A 17,698-nucleotide genomic window follows, 5' to 3' on the forward strand; every position below is an offset into this window, starting at 1 on the left:
GCAAGCACAATGTCATCAATTAGTTATTCAGTGCTCATGTTGGATAATAGAAGTCATAGTAGCATGATGGATAACAACATCAAGAAACTGACTCAGACATTCACTGACACCGCTCTACTCTTGCTTGCAATAGTTTGTGGCTAAGGCACCTCTTTCTCTCTTGTAGAATTAGGGTTCACTTCCTGGCTCTGAGATAACCCATATGCCTTTGGATAGATTACAGGATCTTGCACCTTGTGACTCAGTTTTCTTTCTTATAAATGAGAGTCAAGATGCCTTACTCCTTCATGTCCTTCTATAACTTAAGTTACACAGTTTTGGTGTAGAATCCACCTTCTCCTGTGTGTACATCCAACACTTGGTACAGAGGTCTCCAATTCTAGCTAAGGCTTATAAGCATAATAGTAAAAGAGTAAAATATTTGACTAAAAACTCAACTAGATGTAAATTCCTGGATTTTGTGGGCTCTCCAGTTTAAGCAAGAATATTTGAATTCTCATTTTCCAGTTTTCTATCATCTCAGTGAACCCTGGTCTACTAGTGATCACCCTACAAATAAAATGGAGGAAACAGAAGCCAAGCACTGCAGCAGTGATAAAGACGACACTTTCAAAAGAGAACTGCCATACTGTGTAGGAGAAATTGACTTCACAGCTTCTGGGAAGAAACGTGGAAAGGTACAGCACTGAGGAGTTTCTAGCCCTTTAACACTATTGCTGTTGTTCGGCTGTGGCTTGCTTAGCATTAAATATAGAGATTATAATAATAGTCAGGGTCAGCGTGCTACAGTGCAAAGCACCACATTGTACTCAAATAGGGACCATACCTTCATGAATATCAATGGTATTTTAAATAAGGCCTATTAATAAACAAATCAATTATTTGACTGACATGGACATGCTACAAGTACAGCTGATCATGCTTTTTTCCTTTAAAAACAAACTTCCCAGCCTCATTCATTTTGTATCATTTCCCTGCTTTAACTACTTACTGCCAAGTAATTAAGCACTACAGATTTCAACTTTTTAAACATACTTTTGAGCTATTTCAAGACTCTCCTTAAACCTCTCTCTCTGTTCTGCTAGTATGCAGAGAAAGAGGTCTGTGGACAGTCCCAGCTCCTCACTAGTCCCTTGTATATGTTTTTCCTACAGCAGAAGGAATTCCTAGGATCAGAAATCTGCCTTAAGATTTGTTTTCATTGTAAGGCCTTCAAAGCACAAAGCCAAAAACATACAGAACACGAAGTATAACATACAATTCATGTAACATACAATAAGCATCAGAAAGATCACAGTAGAAGGCTTTGAGGCTGCCTACTGATGGTCCAATAATCAAAAATTTAAGCATTTATTTTAGCTAAAGGGTTTTTATTTGGAAAATAAAGGGTTATTATTTGGAAAATGGAAACCCAGCCCATATGAAGGCAAAAAAAAAAAAAAAAAGTGAAAAGTAGGAAGATGAGGACATGTGAAAGAGGCATGAAAGTCAGACAAATATTTTAGCTAGTGCAGAAACAAGAAATGCCCAAGAGATTTATTGGCTTCACTAGACTGCCATGGAATTGAAAGCAGTTCAGGAGGAGTAGCAGCATTAAAAGAGAGTGCGATATATCAGTCTAACACAGAGAACTAACCGGTGGAACTGACTTGATGGCAATTTTACGGGAGCCTGCTAAATTCATCCTGATATTTAGTTCTCTGTCAATTCTTGCTCAAAGAAATTTTTCTCAAATTATCAAGGAGTACAAATAAGCGTTTAATTGTTATGATTATAAATTTGTCTTTGTATTCACCATGAATGACCTGTCTACCCTATCCTACCATCATATTGTTATTCAATACTTTTTGTTTTGTTTATTGAAGTTTATTAAGGTCCCGTGTACCATTCATCCTGGCATTATATTCGAAGTTATGCTCAACAAATGGAAGCTACCTGCTCCCAATTTGGTTGTCTCTTTAGTAGGGGAAGAAGAAAATTTCCAGATGAAACCTTGGCTACGGGACACCTTAAAAAAAGGACTTATAAAGGCAGCTCAAAGCACAGGTTAGTGCTGTAGGCATTAAAGAAGAAATTTATATTCTTACTGGCTTCTCACCTAGCATCCAGCGATCTTTTAATGTCAATGGGACTACTCACCTGATTATTTTAGAAGTTCAAGGCTTTGCTGAATGTAGTCTACAAGCTGCATTTAAATAGCTTTGAAAATGAAAGTTATTGTATTACAAATAGCAAAAATAAGTTCTTTCTAACCAAATTACTCTAGGCAATCATTCCTGAAGTGTAGAATCACTTGAGGTTATACCCTCAGCGATGCCACTGGAAAGATGGCATGAGATGGGACCAAATATGTTGTCCCTCTTTGATGCCACAGTGAAAGAATTCTTCAGAGAGCTTAGCAATTTGACTTCAACAAGAATGAATTTAGGTCAAAACAAGAATTCTTGTTTTCCCCATTCTCACTTTTTAGCTAACAGTCAAAATAATTTGTTACAATCATTTTTATCTTTTGAAGATTGTTTACTGTAAATCTAAGAGTTGAACCATATCCTGAACAGACATTGTTAGTAGAATAGACTCTGTAGACTAAAGTTTAAACAACAGACCTTGTTAATGTTTAACACAAATGTCTACCATATAGCAGAAAATAAATCGGTTCACTTTCTCCCTGGCTGTTCACATGAATGATAAAAGTAGTGAAAAGCTTAAAAAAAAAAAAAAAACACCTAGGAATATATATAAAAATGGCTCTCATTTAAGATGACATATTTTCCTGTAGTTTTATGAAAATACCCGCACAATGAAGTCAAAATATCTGTGAGCATTTTGCAGGAAGCTCTTGTTTTAACTTCACTGGTTCAGACAAGATTGTAACAGTTTTGCTTTTTGAAATGAAAAAGCCAAGTACCCAAGCTCTTTCTGGTGCTTTTGTACCATACAGTTATTTTCTATCTCCAGCTGCCTTCAGTACTTACACCTTGGGAGTATCAAGATCTCTAGTTGCTTTACTACACGTTTGACAAAGTTTGGTTGGCTAATTAGCTGTGGTTTTCCAAATTGTTTGCCATCATATCTCTACTGCAATAAATCTTACTCTCCTGAGGAATTCACTCTCCAACACATGAGAACAAGAGGGAGAGAGATGAGATTAGAGAGGTTATGCCCAAGCTCTTCCACTACCCAGGTGGTCCCAGCGTTGCACAGTTATTTCTCCCTGTGTGGTCCTTGTTCAAGCCAACAACTGCATCCTCCCCATCCCTCTCCTCTTCCTCATGCAGTTATAAGATTTGTTTGGTGTAGTGATGTTTCTGGTCATATTTGGACAGTAGGTGGCTCTGGCCTGGAATCAGCATTCTGGATGGACATATTGACATTAGACCAAAGAMAACAATGTTGTATCACATGATATATGAAGCATCTTGCTTGGGCATGTCATTTCCCATCATTTTCCTTATTGAAGTCTTACATATTGTATATATATTTTAATTATAGAAGTTACAGTCTATCAAGATGCGTCTTCAGTATATCTGACTATTCACACAAAACTTTAATCCGGTACTGCAAGTGATGTTAATTGACACACACACACGAGTTCAGTTAAAAAGAAATTTTCTAACCACTTGTAAAAAAAAATTGTTTCAGGTGCCTGGATTTTTACCAGTGCTTTACGTGTTGGAATAACAAGGCACTTAGGGCAAGCAGTCCGAGATCATGCGCTGGCTAGTACTTCATCCAAAGTAAGAGTGATTGCAATCGGAATAACTTCCCTGAGAAAAATTCAGCACAGAGAAATTCTGGACAACATAAAGGTATTTTTTACTCATTATACTTACAAAAAAGAATTGTTCAGAAGTCAGCTGCACATTTTAAAAAAAATCAGAAGTGGTAGGCAGCAAAATGTTGAGCCATCTTAAAACAAAAATGGGTTTTAATATAAGTTTGAGGGGAAGATAAAAAGCAAGAAGAATTGTTAGACCCTGAAGGTTTTGTGCCTCTCCCTTTGAAGCAATTCTGCAAATATCCAGCAGGTGACAGTATTAGACATTAGATCAGTGGCCAAAAGACAAGTGAACTTGAGGAAAACAGTATTTATACGTCATAGGATACCATGAATACCCACCCCCTTCCCCCCAATCCACTAGTTGCAGGATCTCAAGCTCTTTCACAAATACTGTAAAAAGTGTATTTCCTAGTGTGGARCATGAGTCATAAATTTTTCAAGACCAAGTTTTCCAAAGTAGTCACTGAATTGTTGTCTAATGTGCAAAAACTGCTTGATGCACTGGGCCAGAAGGGCTAACCATGCAGGATTTCATCTAGTTACTGCGAGCTCTAGGAACTTCAGGATTCAGGTGAAAGCAATCAAGATCTGCACAAAGAACAAAAACAAAAAAAAGCCACTCAACAAAACAGTTGTTGAAAATACTGAGACATGTTGATGCTGAATTGACCTGGTGATGGAGAAAAGAATTGTGCCAGGACAATATTGTCACTGGATATACTGTCTGTCATAAGTAGAATATTATAACAGTAAAACAGGTGTGTAGTCATAATGAGCAATTTCTCTGTCCTGTTTTACTTTCATGGAGAAGCTGGGGGAGAGACAACAACCACAACTCTTTGAACTTGCACCTAGTTCTTCTCTCAGATAGGCTAGCAAATACCAGCTAATTTGCTGGGAGACTGCTTCAGCATTTTATTGTCCTTGGGCTTCCCCTTTTACCACTCCTTTTGCTGAGGATGGCTACCTGTATGTTCTGCCAGGTGGGACTCTAACTGGAAAACTTAACCTATTTGTGCATCTAAACTGGTCCAAAAGGACCTCAGAGGAAAGAATTTTGTTCAGAAAAGTTGCTTTAGCAAATGCAAAGCAACTCTTTTCACCTCTCTCCCAGTTCAAGTGACCAAAATTCATCTGTGTCTTTCCCCTACAGTAACTACAAAACAAGTGCACTGTTCTTTTTATTGCATCAAATTTACGCTGCTCCCTCTTGACAAAAGTTCAGGCTTTAGTTAAGGAATATTTCGTGTAGAGCATTCCTGACCCTTTGGCTTCTGGCACTGCTCCCACCCAAAAGCGTTCTGGATTTTAGTCAGTAACTTTAGGACAAAGGAACTATAGACAGCAATGTTGGTCTAAACCCAATTCTCCTTATACTTGGCACTAACACAAGTAGCTTATTGTATAAAATGGAGTTAACAATCCACACTAACAAGGAGCAAAACAAACCTTGAAATCAGTGGATCCCTCCATGTCTTCTGTGTTAATGACACTTTAAACATCCTTGAAAGATCACTTCCACATCTTCAGTGGATAAATAGGAAAATCCCTCAGAACCTTTTTTCATTGGATGCTGAGGCTCAGGGTCCTAATCAAAGGCCAGACCACTGGCTAGTAGGCTTCTGGTTACAGTGCAGCAAAAGATACGCAAGCCCTCTGCCAAAATAAAATTTGTCAAGATACTTTTCCTAGTAAATGAGAGACAGGGTGAGGAAAAGAGGTAAAAGGAATTTGAGGTACTAGCTGTTTGTAAAGCACATGCAAATTTAGTGCTTTTTTTCCTGCAACAGCGTCTGAGGTTCCTGCTCTTCGCAGAGCTGCTGACAGGGGAAAAAGCCAGAGAGCAAGCCTGATTTTGGCCTTTTTCACCTTGCTTGAAGGATATTTCTTCTCCTGCAGCTTGGTTGCATGCAGCTTCATTTCAGAAAGCCAGCTAGAAGTGTGGTCTGCAGTGTGCTCAGCCCTTCTGCAAGCAGCAAAAAAGGCACTTGTCCTCTGAGTTACTTCATGTTTTCTTGCATTAATAGTACCACAAATGAGCTCCTAGTGACACGTTCAATGCCTCTCTAACATCAGCCTTAGCCTTGGCTGTGGAGAAGAACCTGGATAATCCCTAGGTTGGATTTCCTCCAGGATTCCCCTGGGCACCTGCTCTTCCTAGTGGACGCTGGCAAAAACTGAGATTCAGAAAGGCTCCATACAGGATCTGGATCTTAAAAGACAGAATGTAAATCTCTCTGCCATCCCTTAATCACAACTAGATTATTTGCATAGTTACATTGCTATGTGTAGCATAGCTTTAACATCAGTCTCTATACACAGAATTAGTGAGAGGAATAATACAATATATAGGCACAATAGCCAAGCTGACAGTCCAAGTTTTCCTTATCAGCTCAAAGGCTGCAGGATTGAGAAAGTAGCACGATGAAAGGAAATACAGATTTTAAACTATTGCTTTGATCCAGCTTCCTTTGGAACAGAACAGTGATTATGGGGAGGAAAAAGAAGAATCACCAGGCATTTATGGCCTGGCTTGCAGCTAGCAGTGATATACCAAAGTAGACATGCAGCAGTGGGAAGGAAAGTTTTATTAAGGAAGTAAGGGGAGCTTGAAAAAGAGCATACATGGAAGTCCATATTAAGTGCAATCCTTAAAACAAAAGACTAGAAGTGGGGCTTTGTTTTACCCAGACAATGGTTTTATGCAAAGATTTATAAATAAATAATTTTGAGACAAAAGTCCTCCATAAAATTAAAATAAAGAGGTTGTACTTTCTAAAATCTACCTGTTACTCAGTCTTTTAGAATTCAACTTCCAAACTGAGAATAACCATTAGAGCTCATATAACCTTGCCAACTAAATAAAGCTGCATTTAAATTGATATGAACATACAGTAGCCTAACTTATCTACTGGTTTAAACATAACCAAAATGCTACTGAAATCAATAGGTTTGCCCCCATTTGTACCAGCAGAGACTTTAGCCGTCAGACATTCAGATTTTGTTCACAGTTATCAGGTTTCCTTTTGCCCAACGAACAATTTGAAAACCTCTGAATGAATTCCTAAGTTCCAGAGATGTTTAGTGTCAGTGTATTTTGCAGAGCCCTGAAGAGAGTCTTCAAAGACTTCAGCTTTCAGACCTGTTGAATCTGACACCTTTCCCAAGAAATACCTTCTTCTTCTCCCCCCTTTTCAAAGAGTCTATCTGAGTGTCTGAAAGGTTGTATTCTATGTCATGGCATAAAGAACACTAAAAATGGAGATGAACCACATACGAAAGTATGGAATGTGTTTTGCAGGAAACACTAACATCTCTCCTTCTCTCTAGAATGAAAATCCTGTACATTACCAATCAGATGATAATGTCCAAGGCCCATTGTATTCGTTGGACCACAATCATTCACATTTTATTTTGGTGGATCACATAACACCAGATGAGCCAGATGGAACCACTAAACTACGTCTCACTTTGGAAAAGTATATTTCAGAACAGCGTACTGGGTACGGTGGTAAGTAGACTCAGTATAAACATGTTAACTTGAATAGTGATATTACAGAAATACCTGTGGGTCCCAGCTTTTTGTGGGTCCTGGTCTTAGCAAAGGTAAGTACAATTCTCAGTTTACCATCTATTTAGGCAAAATCGAGTAAACGTGCTTGTCATTGTGCAAGAGGTGGAACTAAAGTGACTTCTCAAGTTGAGAAAGCTATTTGAACCAAAAATCCTGCTCTGTATTGCATCTCCTTAAACATAGCTCAAAGCTGATCTTCAAAGCATAGTTCTGATTGCCTTAAAACACAACAAATGGAAAGTAAATTCAGCTTTAAGTGCCCTAACCAGTGGCTCTAAGGGAGGAATATTCTCTGTTGTATACTTTCATCCCCTCTTACACACAGAGTCTTGAATTGTTCCCACACTGGTAGAAAGGATTTGTTCCAAAGTCCTCTGAAGTATTTTAAGCCATATTTATTTCAAGATAAAATCTCATTCTCATGAAACAATATAGTATCTAATGGCCATCTAAATCCATGTGAGCTTTATTTATAATGAGAATCGAGTGTTGCACAGGCTTCCTACTGCTATTTGTGGAAACAATTCAGCTGTAGTGCTAATGCAATTACTTTTACCTTCCCTTTGCTTCTGTAAAACCTGCAGTGCTATCACAGCTAAAGCAGAGAGAGAACTCACTTATTCACACACTCATGCATCAGTGGAGTATTCAGTTTTGTAGCCCATACTGTGGTTGCACAGATGTACCTGGGAGCATGAATGCACCCAAAGAATGCTTGTTACTGGTGACTCAGATAGGAAAGACCACAGCTGAACTGTAACAGTAGGCCGAGGTTGCAGTGCTGACAGTTAGAAAACAGCCTCTTTCTGCTTGCAAACCAAACTTGATTAAAAGAAACTGATGGCACAGTTTTCCGTCAAAAATACCGATTCATTTGACATTTAAACAAATGCCAATTCATTTAAACAAAGGCAATGTCCTTCATTTAAATTAATTTATATTCAAGTTGAACAAAGCTATTCAACCTTACTGATGCAAAACGCTTTGATAAGGTCATGCAGAATTTCCATATAAAAATAAATAAATACCTAGAAGTCATTCAGATGAAATTTTTGATATTTTCAATATTCTTTGCAGTTAGGGGCTTCCCACCTTCCCCTCATAAAGTCAGAATTTCCTGAAACAACAAAGAAAAACAGGCTAAACTTCATCTGGCTCTAGATAAATGAAGAAGATTTGAAACCATAAACGCATATCCTTAGGATCCCATAGTCACAGAGGTCACTCTTCAAACTAGAACATCATCTTAAAGAAGTATGGCAGTGCTGTGCCATTCACTGAAAACAAATGAAATTACTTACCAATCATCTCCAGACTACAGCTCAGTTCTACCTTATTTCTGTAGCTATCCCCCTGCAGATCCCAAAAGTAGTATTTGGTGACCTGTACACTGCTTTTGAAGACCTACAAAAGGAAATGTAAAAAAACCCCTATTTGAACTAAATGCCTTTTATCTTCCAATGATAAGAGGCATTCATCTCATGCTGCTACTATTTTGATGGAGCTTTTTAGGCCATGTATAGTCACCTTTGGAATACAGAGCTCAGCTTTTGCAGTATAAACTATCCAGGAATAAGTGGACCTCTGTGGAAAGATGCCTAAAAGCAGGGATGCTTACATCATTTCTTCCCTGCTGCCATGACAGAAGTTAAATACCTATTTCATAAGCATTTCTTTCAAATGTAGAACTATTGAAAAATGTAAGATTATTTTATTAATAACCATCTCATTAGACTGCACTGAATCACATTTTAGGCTGATTAAGCAGAATAATAGAGTGTATGGTTCCTATCAGCTCACATCTTGGTCATCTCTCCCTAACCGGTTTACACAGCCTGGCTCTTGGTATTTTTAAAACCTTTTATCAACCTTTTCTCCTGAATTCTGCTATACCTTCCCACACATACTAGGTACATTTGAAAATGAGGGGCAGTGTGTGTGKGKGGGGGGGGAGCACACCCGAACACCTGGGCCAAACTGAAAGCTTGTCACTTCTAACTGCATCTGAATATAAATAATGCCAGCTGTCCCTCTAAAAACACAACAGTCTTGTCTTGCATTTGCATCCTAGTTACTTGCTGTGAGTTTTTTTTAATGTTACGCTATTTCCCCACTATCTGATTACTTTCTGATAAATGAATACATTAAATGCAACGTTGCTATGATATATAGAAGCACCACTATCCATATTTTGCAGCTGAGGTGTTCTGTGGTGAGAAGATGCTCAGTTGCTTGCCAAAATATCACGCAGGACGTGTGGCAAAGATACCTTGGTCCTGAACTTGAAACTAAGACCTTATCTGCTAGGTTATAGTGTTATTCTCTTACTTTGCCATCTGCTTCTGCAATTGCCTGAATCCTGCAGGTTCAAGTTCTCGTAGATACTGAAACAGCACATAACAGGACAAATATTTCAAGGACACAGCAGAAACACAATAGTTTTGTGAAAGTTAACTTTTTTTTTTAAACCGTCTATTTCACAGGAACAGGTAGCATTGAGATCCCTGTGCTTTGCTTACTAGTAAATGGTGGACCAAGCACACTTGAGGTAAGAAGCTGCTTGTAATGTTAGAAAATAAAATCAGCTGGTGAAGAGTATTAAACAATTGATGTAAAATTGATGGATAAATACATGTATCAGCACTTTACATAAAGTAAAAACTCACACCTATATACCACTTAAGAATTAAATTCTGTTAATATTAAAGTTGCCAGTATTTGTGAGAAATACTTCATTTTGAATAGGTGCCACCAGATCACTAATGCTTCGATTGCCAGCTAGTACAGTGGGAAGGAAGCCAGCTCCAAATATAGTGGAATAAAAATACTGTGTTATTAATCAAGATCACGTACAAGGAGGTTAATCATTCAGTGCTGTCCAGCAACAGTGAGACAATCGTCTCTCACAGAGCTCCAAGGAAACACAAAGCCAGGTTTGCTAGATAAGCCATTTGCAAACTATAGTGTCATACTTCCACAGAACAAATACCTTGTAGGATAGCAGATCCTTCAGAATTGTCTGCTAACACTCCAAACACTTTTCTTCAGTGAAGGATCAGTTTTGATCCGTTTGAGCACTTCTACATCTTAAAGAACCTGTTGACTGGAACCTGTTGATGAGGAGACACTCTTTGATTTGTATTTTACCTTTTCTGGTATTTTATTGTGATACTTTGTAGCAGCCTGTGTGTCTGAATGGCATTTTTGGGGTAGTATTCTTAGATGAAGAGGAATACACTATAGTATAATTTCAAGGCCTTAAAGCACTGTAGAATATCTAATCTGACCTACAAACTGTAAAGACAAGAAATTTCAGCTAGTTATTTCCAAATTTGAGACCAGCTGCCTGTGTCTAAAGGAGAGCACCTTATCTTTAGAAAGGCTTTTAACTTTAATTTAAAGGTTCCATGTGACAAGACTGTGCTACACAATCTGGTAATCTGTTTTCTTTTTCAGAATAATGACTCATTTCTGGTTACATTTTCCAGTTTCAGTTTCCAGTCACTGCATCTTGTCATATCTTTGCCAGCTAGATTAAAACACCCTCTGGTATTAGAAATCTTCTTGCCATTAAACTATAATGATGTCACTTCTTGAACTTTCCTTTTAGAGGCTAAATATGGCAGCAATTTTTGTATCTTGGGTGTTGAAAATCACATATCACAACCTATTACTCTTCTTTTCAAAGTTCTAGAGTACAAGGTGACTTGGAGACCAAAAATTACTGGCTGGAACTAAGTTCACATATGTGCGGGGAATGAATAGCTGATTGTGCTTTCTCAGAATTGCCATTTCTTACAGACAAATTTGATAATACACACCAAGGACTGTAAGATTTATTAAAGAAAAAAAGAACTTCAGCAAAAGAGTTAACAGTGAGATCCTAAGAGTCTCATCAGCTTCTTGCATACCCCCAGAGTAAAAAAAGACTGGTAGCAAATAGTCATTATTGCAGTTACAATGCCTCTGCTTTCCTCCCTCCCAACAACCTGCCTTGCTCTTTGCAGCTGCATAAGTAATAGAATTAGCAGTGTTTAACTCTTTCAGTTGCTGTGCTTCAGCATGTTTTTTTCCATGGCCCAATGCTGTATTTCCACAGGTAAATTTGAGAATTTCAGAACATACCAGTCAGGTTTAGTGACCTACAAAAGCCTTCTGAGAATTTCTACATGGTGCTCCTCTTTCACTTGATTATGCTGAACCATGGATTTCTGGGGGTGGGGAGAAAGGGGGGGCAAGTTAGGAATTAATAGATTTTAAGCATTGTCTGTCCAAATCAGGTTGCTTAGCTACTGGACAGATGTGTTGTGGAAAGCCGTATAATCAGGGGCCTATACCTGGGTGATCTGCTACAGAATTGGAGCAGTCCCAATAGCCTGGAGTCTGGACTGACTCCAGAATGAATCCGGTTTAGGTATACATTTATTCCTAGTTTGCGAGGAATCCTCCTCTTAATCAAAATTTTCCTTCCATGTATGAATCCTATATATTTTTTTATTTTTATTATTATTATTTTTTAACTACAGAGAATTTGCAGCGGTTTGGAAAATTCTGCTCCCTGGCTTATCTTAGCAGGATCTGGAGGTACAGCTGACATCTTAGCTGCATTCATGAATGAGCCACAGCTTATCATGCCAGAAGCTGTTGAAAAGCAATTCAAAGAGAAATTCCCTGCAGAAAACTTCTTGTGGAAGGACATTCTCCAATGGACAGCAACAGTGAGCTCATATGTTTGATGATTACACGCATTGTGTTCACAAGCTCTCTCCTACCATTACTAGCTTCAGTAGTCCATTCAGTACAGGTTTGCCAGGAAGCTGCTCAAAAATTTTGGATACTCCAGTGCTCTAACACTAGTGCCATAGACCTATCTGACATTAAAATCAAGTGTTCAGTAGATCATACAAACTACTTTGTCCTAGTGATTCAGCTGAACACTTAGGGCTCTGTCCTCCCTCAATTATTTCCTCAAGTAACAGCCAGCTCCCAGGAACCTCACACTCCTTCTGGAGGACATGAAGCATTATTCATCCTCCACAGCTGTGGAGCTTCTGCAGCTGTGAAAGAAGAGATCTAATTCATGATCTACAGCTGTTAAATGAAGCCTAATTGCGGATATGCATGAATAAATTAACTTCTAAACACCCTTCATTCCCATTATTCCAACTATTCTGAGTTATAAGCATTCCTCTTTAAAAAAGAAAAAAAAAAAGAACAGATTCATAGTATCCTCACCATTTGTCTTGAGGCACATTCACTGGACTTAACCCACTATACATAAATGTTTAAGAAAACCCCCCACCTCTTTGATATTGTCTTCATATCATTATATTGAAGAACACCGTGTGCCTCCGAGACAGATGAAGTCCACCCAGCCTGACCCACTACTCATTTCTTGCAGTCCCCACTGTAATCCTAACCACTTCTAATTCCATTAGGGAGAGCTTTGCCAAATCATTGACACCAGGGGATGAAAGCATATCTACAAGCAGTATTGTAAGATGCTCACAAAAGTCTTGGTGCAGCTGCACTGTGAGAAAGGAAACTCAATAGAGAAGCAGAAGGAAAAAGAATACTGTATATATCAGTATTTGATGACTTTTACTCAAAGAAGACTTAGAGACCATGCTTTTAAATAAACAACTCCAAGGGGAAAAGTTAAATGTCAAAACAGGAAAGGGTAAAACAGACCTAGTCTCATGCTAGCCCCAGTATGACTAAGAGTCAAATAAGAATGGGAGATAAGAAAGGATCTTTTAATTAAAACATTGGTCTGGTTCTCAGGATATCTGAGTTCTATTCCTACCATCCTGCTATGGGATTTTGGACAAGACAGTTACTCCTTCCTTGCCTTAGGGCTCTTTTACATATGAGAAACTAATAACATTTGTCTTCTTGCCAAATCTCAGTTTTACATTTAGAGCATAAGTTATTTGGGACACACTGTAGGTGTGATCTCCTCTGAGGTTTTAGTCATTAATGTATAGCAGTAGGACAATGAGTAAAACAATTTTTGTTTCAACTCCCAATAGATTCAGAACATTATTTCACAGCAACATCTTCTAACTCTGCACAACTTTGAGCAAGAAGATTCAGAAGAACTAGACACAGTCATTTTAAAAGCTTTGGTAAAAGGTAAGAACAAATAAACACAGCACAATGCAATATTTATCTTATTTGATGACTTCTGTGCCACAGATGTATTTTGTTCTTGACGACCAGAGCAAGCTTGGTTGGCTGTTGGATCAGATTTCGTTTCTGATGCAGAATTCTTATGCTTGCTCATTGACAAACTGGGGCAGTTACCATAGCTCTTGTAACCTTGCATCAAATTATGCATAATATTTGCTTTTTAATCTAATGCTGTCATACAGTACTATTTTAATAGCTCCTTTATTTCACTGCTTGCTTCTCTTACTAGTAATAGAAGAAATACAAACATGCTGGAACAGTTACTCTGATTATAAGCCATGTTAAAAAGCATTTTAAAAAGCCACACCTGCTTTGGCTCCAGAAACAGTCCAGTTCTCCTATAAAAAGCCTTCACTGTGTCTCCTGAAAAATGACTTCAGTTATTCTGCCATCCATTTCAGTTCGTGTTGGACCAGACTAATTTTAGCATGGGGAAAAGACATTCCATATCTAGTGTGCTAATTAAAACAAGACAAAAACAACAAGAGCCACCTCTTTCTGCAGAACAGGATCCATCTTGAAAGATTACAGATGGTATAACTTAATGTTTTAATACAGAATTCTGCTAGCAAACAATATTCAAAAAAATAAAATTAACATGTGTTTAGATTACTATTTCTTAAGTTAGGAGAACCAAAAATGACTGTGAAGGATTCCTGGATGAGTGACCCACAAATCTGAGATACCGGAATAAAGGGAGCTCATTTTGATAATCAGATTGCATACACGTTATGTTTAATTTAATAGTGTTAAGTACTGAGTTTATTTGTATTTCTTATTTTTGGCAGCCTGTAAAAGCCACAGTCAGGAGGCCCAGGAATATCTGGATGAACTGAAGCTGGCAGTGGCCTGGAGTAGAGTGGACATAGCTAAGAGTGAAATATTCAATGGTGATGTGGAGTGGAAGGTACTAGGTTTTATTGGTTTAAAGGACAATTGGTACATAATCCAATTTTTTCATTCTCCAGTGCATTCTCCACTTAGGGATTAGGCAGTGGCAGTATGCTTCCTAATGCTGTTTGTCTTTCTGGAGTCCCAAATGATAATGGCTAACAATAGAGGAATAATTCAGTGGCCACTGGTGTCTCTCTAGAGCTTTTTGGGGCAAATGCCATTCTTCTTGTTCTCCTTTTATACAGACCTTTAAAGTGCGTATGTGCAAAGTTGAGTGTACAAAGCAAAAGCAGCATGCAGATGTTACTACAGGAAGATGGTAGGAAGAAACTCACTCTTCCTAGCTAGCTGCTGTATTGTACCAAGTGCAGTGGGTACCTGAACATCACCACAACGCTTACAGCATGCTATTTGTGTTAATATTCTTACATTAATGCTTACATAGCTGCTTTCTCACAGAGAAACGAGAAGAGGTCTACCCCTCTTCCTTATTTCACTCACTCTTGACCTGGTCGCAGGCAAAATGTGCATGTCCTAATGCTAAATGCTACCTCAACTCCTCAGCGATCCATGATTACCCCCCAAAAAACTTTTTTTGTGTGTAATTACAGTCCTGTGACCTGGAGGAAGTGATGATGGATGCTCTGGTCAATGACAAACCAGAATTCGTAAAATTATTTGTTGACAACGGAGCCAACATGTCCGACTTCCTGACATATAGTCGGCTGCAGAGACTCTACTGTTCCATTTCTCAGAAGTGTCTCCTCTACAAACTTCTACTGAGGAAACACGAGGAAAGCAAGCTAACCTTGGCAGGGCTCACTGGTCAACAGCACAAGGAGCTGAAAGAGACATGCCCACTCTTCAGTCTCAGTGAGGTCTCTAGAGTTCTCAAGGATTTTCTCCATGATGCATGCAAAGGTTTCTATCAAGAGCTAAGACATGGAGGCAAGAAGAAATCTGTAAGTTACAACTCTCCATCATAGTCCTGCTCTTCTGCAATTTCTAATATCAAAAATTCTGACCTGGTCTAATCTTTGAGGGGATGGAGCAGGGAGAGAAAGGAAAATATGAGAAACAGTTACTTCAGTTTCTCATTCCTCTTTTTTCAGCTCATTATTATTTCAGTTAAAATGTTCTGATCTTTTTAATTTCAAAGCTAAAAAAGAAAATGAAAGAATTTCTAAGATTTACAGACTGTGATTTCTGTCTCTCCCCCTCTGCCATGCTTTTTCAATAAACTCAGGGTTTTACTGTATCTTGAACTAGAATTAGAAGATGGCTCCTGTTTCAGGACCTCTTGCAGAGAGGCCTGTCTTTCACACCCTTGTAGTGCAATTTCCATAAACTGTTCCTCATTCCAGCACCTTACACATGCAGAACAGATTGAGCTTATTAGCCTGACATGTGCAAGAATGGATTCTATGAAAGAAACATGGGGAGTATGAAGAGACAGATTTAGGTTTACTAAGGAGTAATTAGGCCATAGAAATAGTAGTCTGCAGTTCTCTAGTGGAACTTCAAGCAGACATACTTGAATGATAATATTTTCTAGGGAGTAGACAGAAGCAGGTGATGGCCATTTTCAGTCCCAGGTCTGAGCCTGCATTACTTATATAAACTAAATGCTGAAAATGGTAACCTTTATGAGTAAAGCTATTCATAGATTTATATTGTATAGGAGCAGATTGGATATTCAATAACGTGCAATGCATGGTGACTGCCTTTAGGTCATTTTAATCTTCTTATTGAGTGACATGATGCACACCAAGAAATAAGAACAATTGTGTGAAGTGACCCAGGTAAGCACCCTGACCAACACATGATAATGAAAACATGTGATGGGTACCACTATGGAATGTCTGTAGTGAACTGTCTGCATTTTTGCAATATTTTATCACTTTTGCATTTTGACAGAATATTTAACACACTGAAACTCAGAAGTAGCAAAATTCTTGCAAGCACGTTTGAATTCACGTGTCCAAACTTACTTCCAAACAGAGATGTACACAGAAGCTTGGATAAGGTCACAAGAGTTTTAGAGTAACTGAACAAGTAAATCTTTTGATATTTTCCAGATTCTGGTTTCATTTTAAAACTGTTTAAACTCCAAAATAAATCATCACATGAGAACTTCAGTGACTTTTGCTTTTATAAAGCTTTGTTGAATAAATTGGTAGTACAAAAACCTAAAGTTTGACTCTGAGCAGGATTTCTTTTTTTGCAGATGAAGACAATTTGGGGTAATAGCTTTGAAGTCAATAGGCAGACTCCAGATTTACAGACTTTACAAAATTCAAAACCTGCCTCTGAAGTCTCCCTGAAAGCCTGAAAATTTCCTTTGTGGAATTTGGCAGTAACTTAGCTGAAAGCAAGTGGTATAAATAAGGCCCAATGCAGATACGTGATCATGCTGCCTACTAGCTCTTTTCCTTTAAATGCTTCTTCCTGTGGTTGCCATCAGTGGCTCAATGCCATTATCTTTTTTCAGGTTAGGATCTAGTGGTTACACAGACTGCTCTAAGATGGATGAGACTTTTGGGATATCTTTGTTTCCTGCAAGGTTTTCAATGCAATTTAGTAGATTGAATAGCTCACTAAAAAATGAAAAAAATCCATACAAATACTTTTGAACAGAACCCCATAGTTAAGTGATTTTAAAAAATATCCTCATGAAAACTTGTTTTATAATCTGCCCCCCCACCACACACACACACATTCTGGCTGCTTTTAGTTAACACAATGGATATAAAGGCATTTTAAGTATACTTAAAACTCAGAACTTGACCTAAGTTGCCATACTTGCTCTAGAGAGGTTTTTATTGTATGTTAAAGGAACAAGCAGTGTTCTACTTAAAGTACTCACTGCAGGAGGAAGAGATTTCTCAGAGGAAAGACTAAAAAGAGAGCATTGATGTGCTCTATTCTTGTCATGTACAGGGCCTTGCTGAGACTTATTTGTGTTTAAATAAAATGCCTTTTGTTCCCTTCCTCTGAAACCATGTCCTCTGCTGCTGTTAAGCAGAATCTGATGTAATTGAAGGCCGGCTCAGATTAGTTAATCACAGGTTTGTCTTGTATGATATTACACACCAGTGGTGAAACCCTGGCCTTAATAAAGTCAATGAGAGCTTTGCCATTGACTTCAATGGAGTCATGATTTCATCCAGAATGTTCTCACACATATTGAGTTATATCAGGGAAACAAGGGTCTTTTGATTCTGTACAGAATGAACTAATTACTTCTTAGTCCTAAA

General features: G+C 38.2%; 1 protein-coding gene across 1 annotated transcript in view; it reads left to right on the top strand.

Annotated features, from left to right (window-relative positions):
- Positions 1–560: 560 nt before the first annotated feature.
- TRPM5 (transient receptor potential cation channel subfamily M member 5) overlaps positions 561–17,698 on the top strand; it is a 43,197-nt gene continuing 26,059 nt past the window's right edge. The window contains exons 1-9 of the mRNA XM_026078936.1: positions 561–677; positions 1,866–2,046; positions 3,643–3,809; positions 7,112–7,292; positions 9,839–9,903; positions 11,882–12,073; positions 13,388–13,490; positions 14,336–14,454; positions 15,053–15,403. Coding sequence (XP_025934721.1) covers positions 561–677; positions 1,866–2,046; positions 3,643–3,809; positions 7,112–7,292; positions 9,839–9,903; positions 11,882–12,073; positions 13,388–13,490; positions 14,336–14,454; positions 15,053–15,403 — 1,476 coding nt within the window. The remainder of the gene's footprint in view (positions 678–1,865; positions 2,047–3,642; positions 3,810–7,111; positions 7,293–9,838; positions 9,904–11,881; positions 12,074–13,387; positions 13,491–14,335; positions 14,455–15,052; positions 15,404–17,698) is intronic.

The sequence above is a fragment of the Apteryx rowi genome, unplaced genomic scaffold (assembly GCF_003343035.1).
Source record: "Apteryx rowi isolate R43461 unplaced genomic scaffold, aptRow1 scaffold_49, whole genome shotgun sequence".
Lineage (NCBI taxonomy): Eukaryota > Metazoa > Chordata > Aves > Apterygiformes > Apterygidae > Apteryx > Apteryx rowi.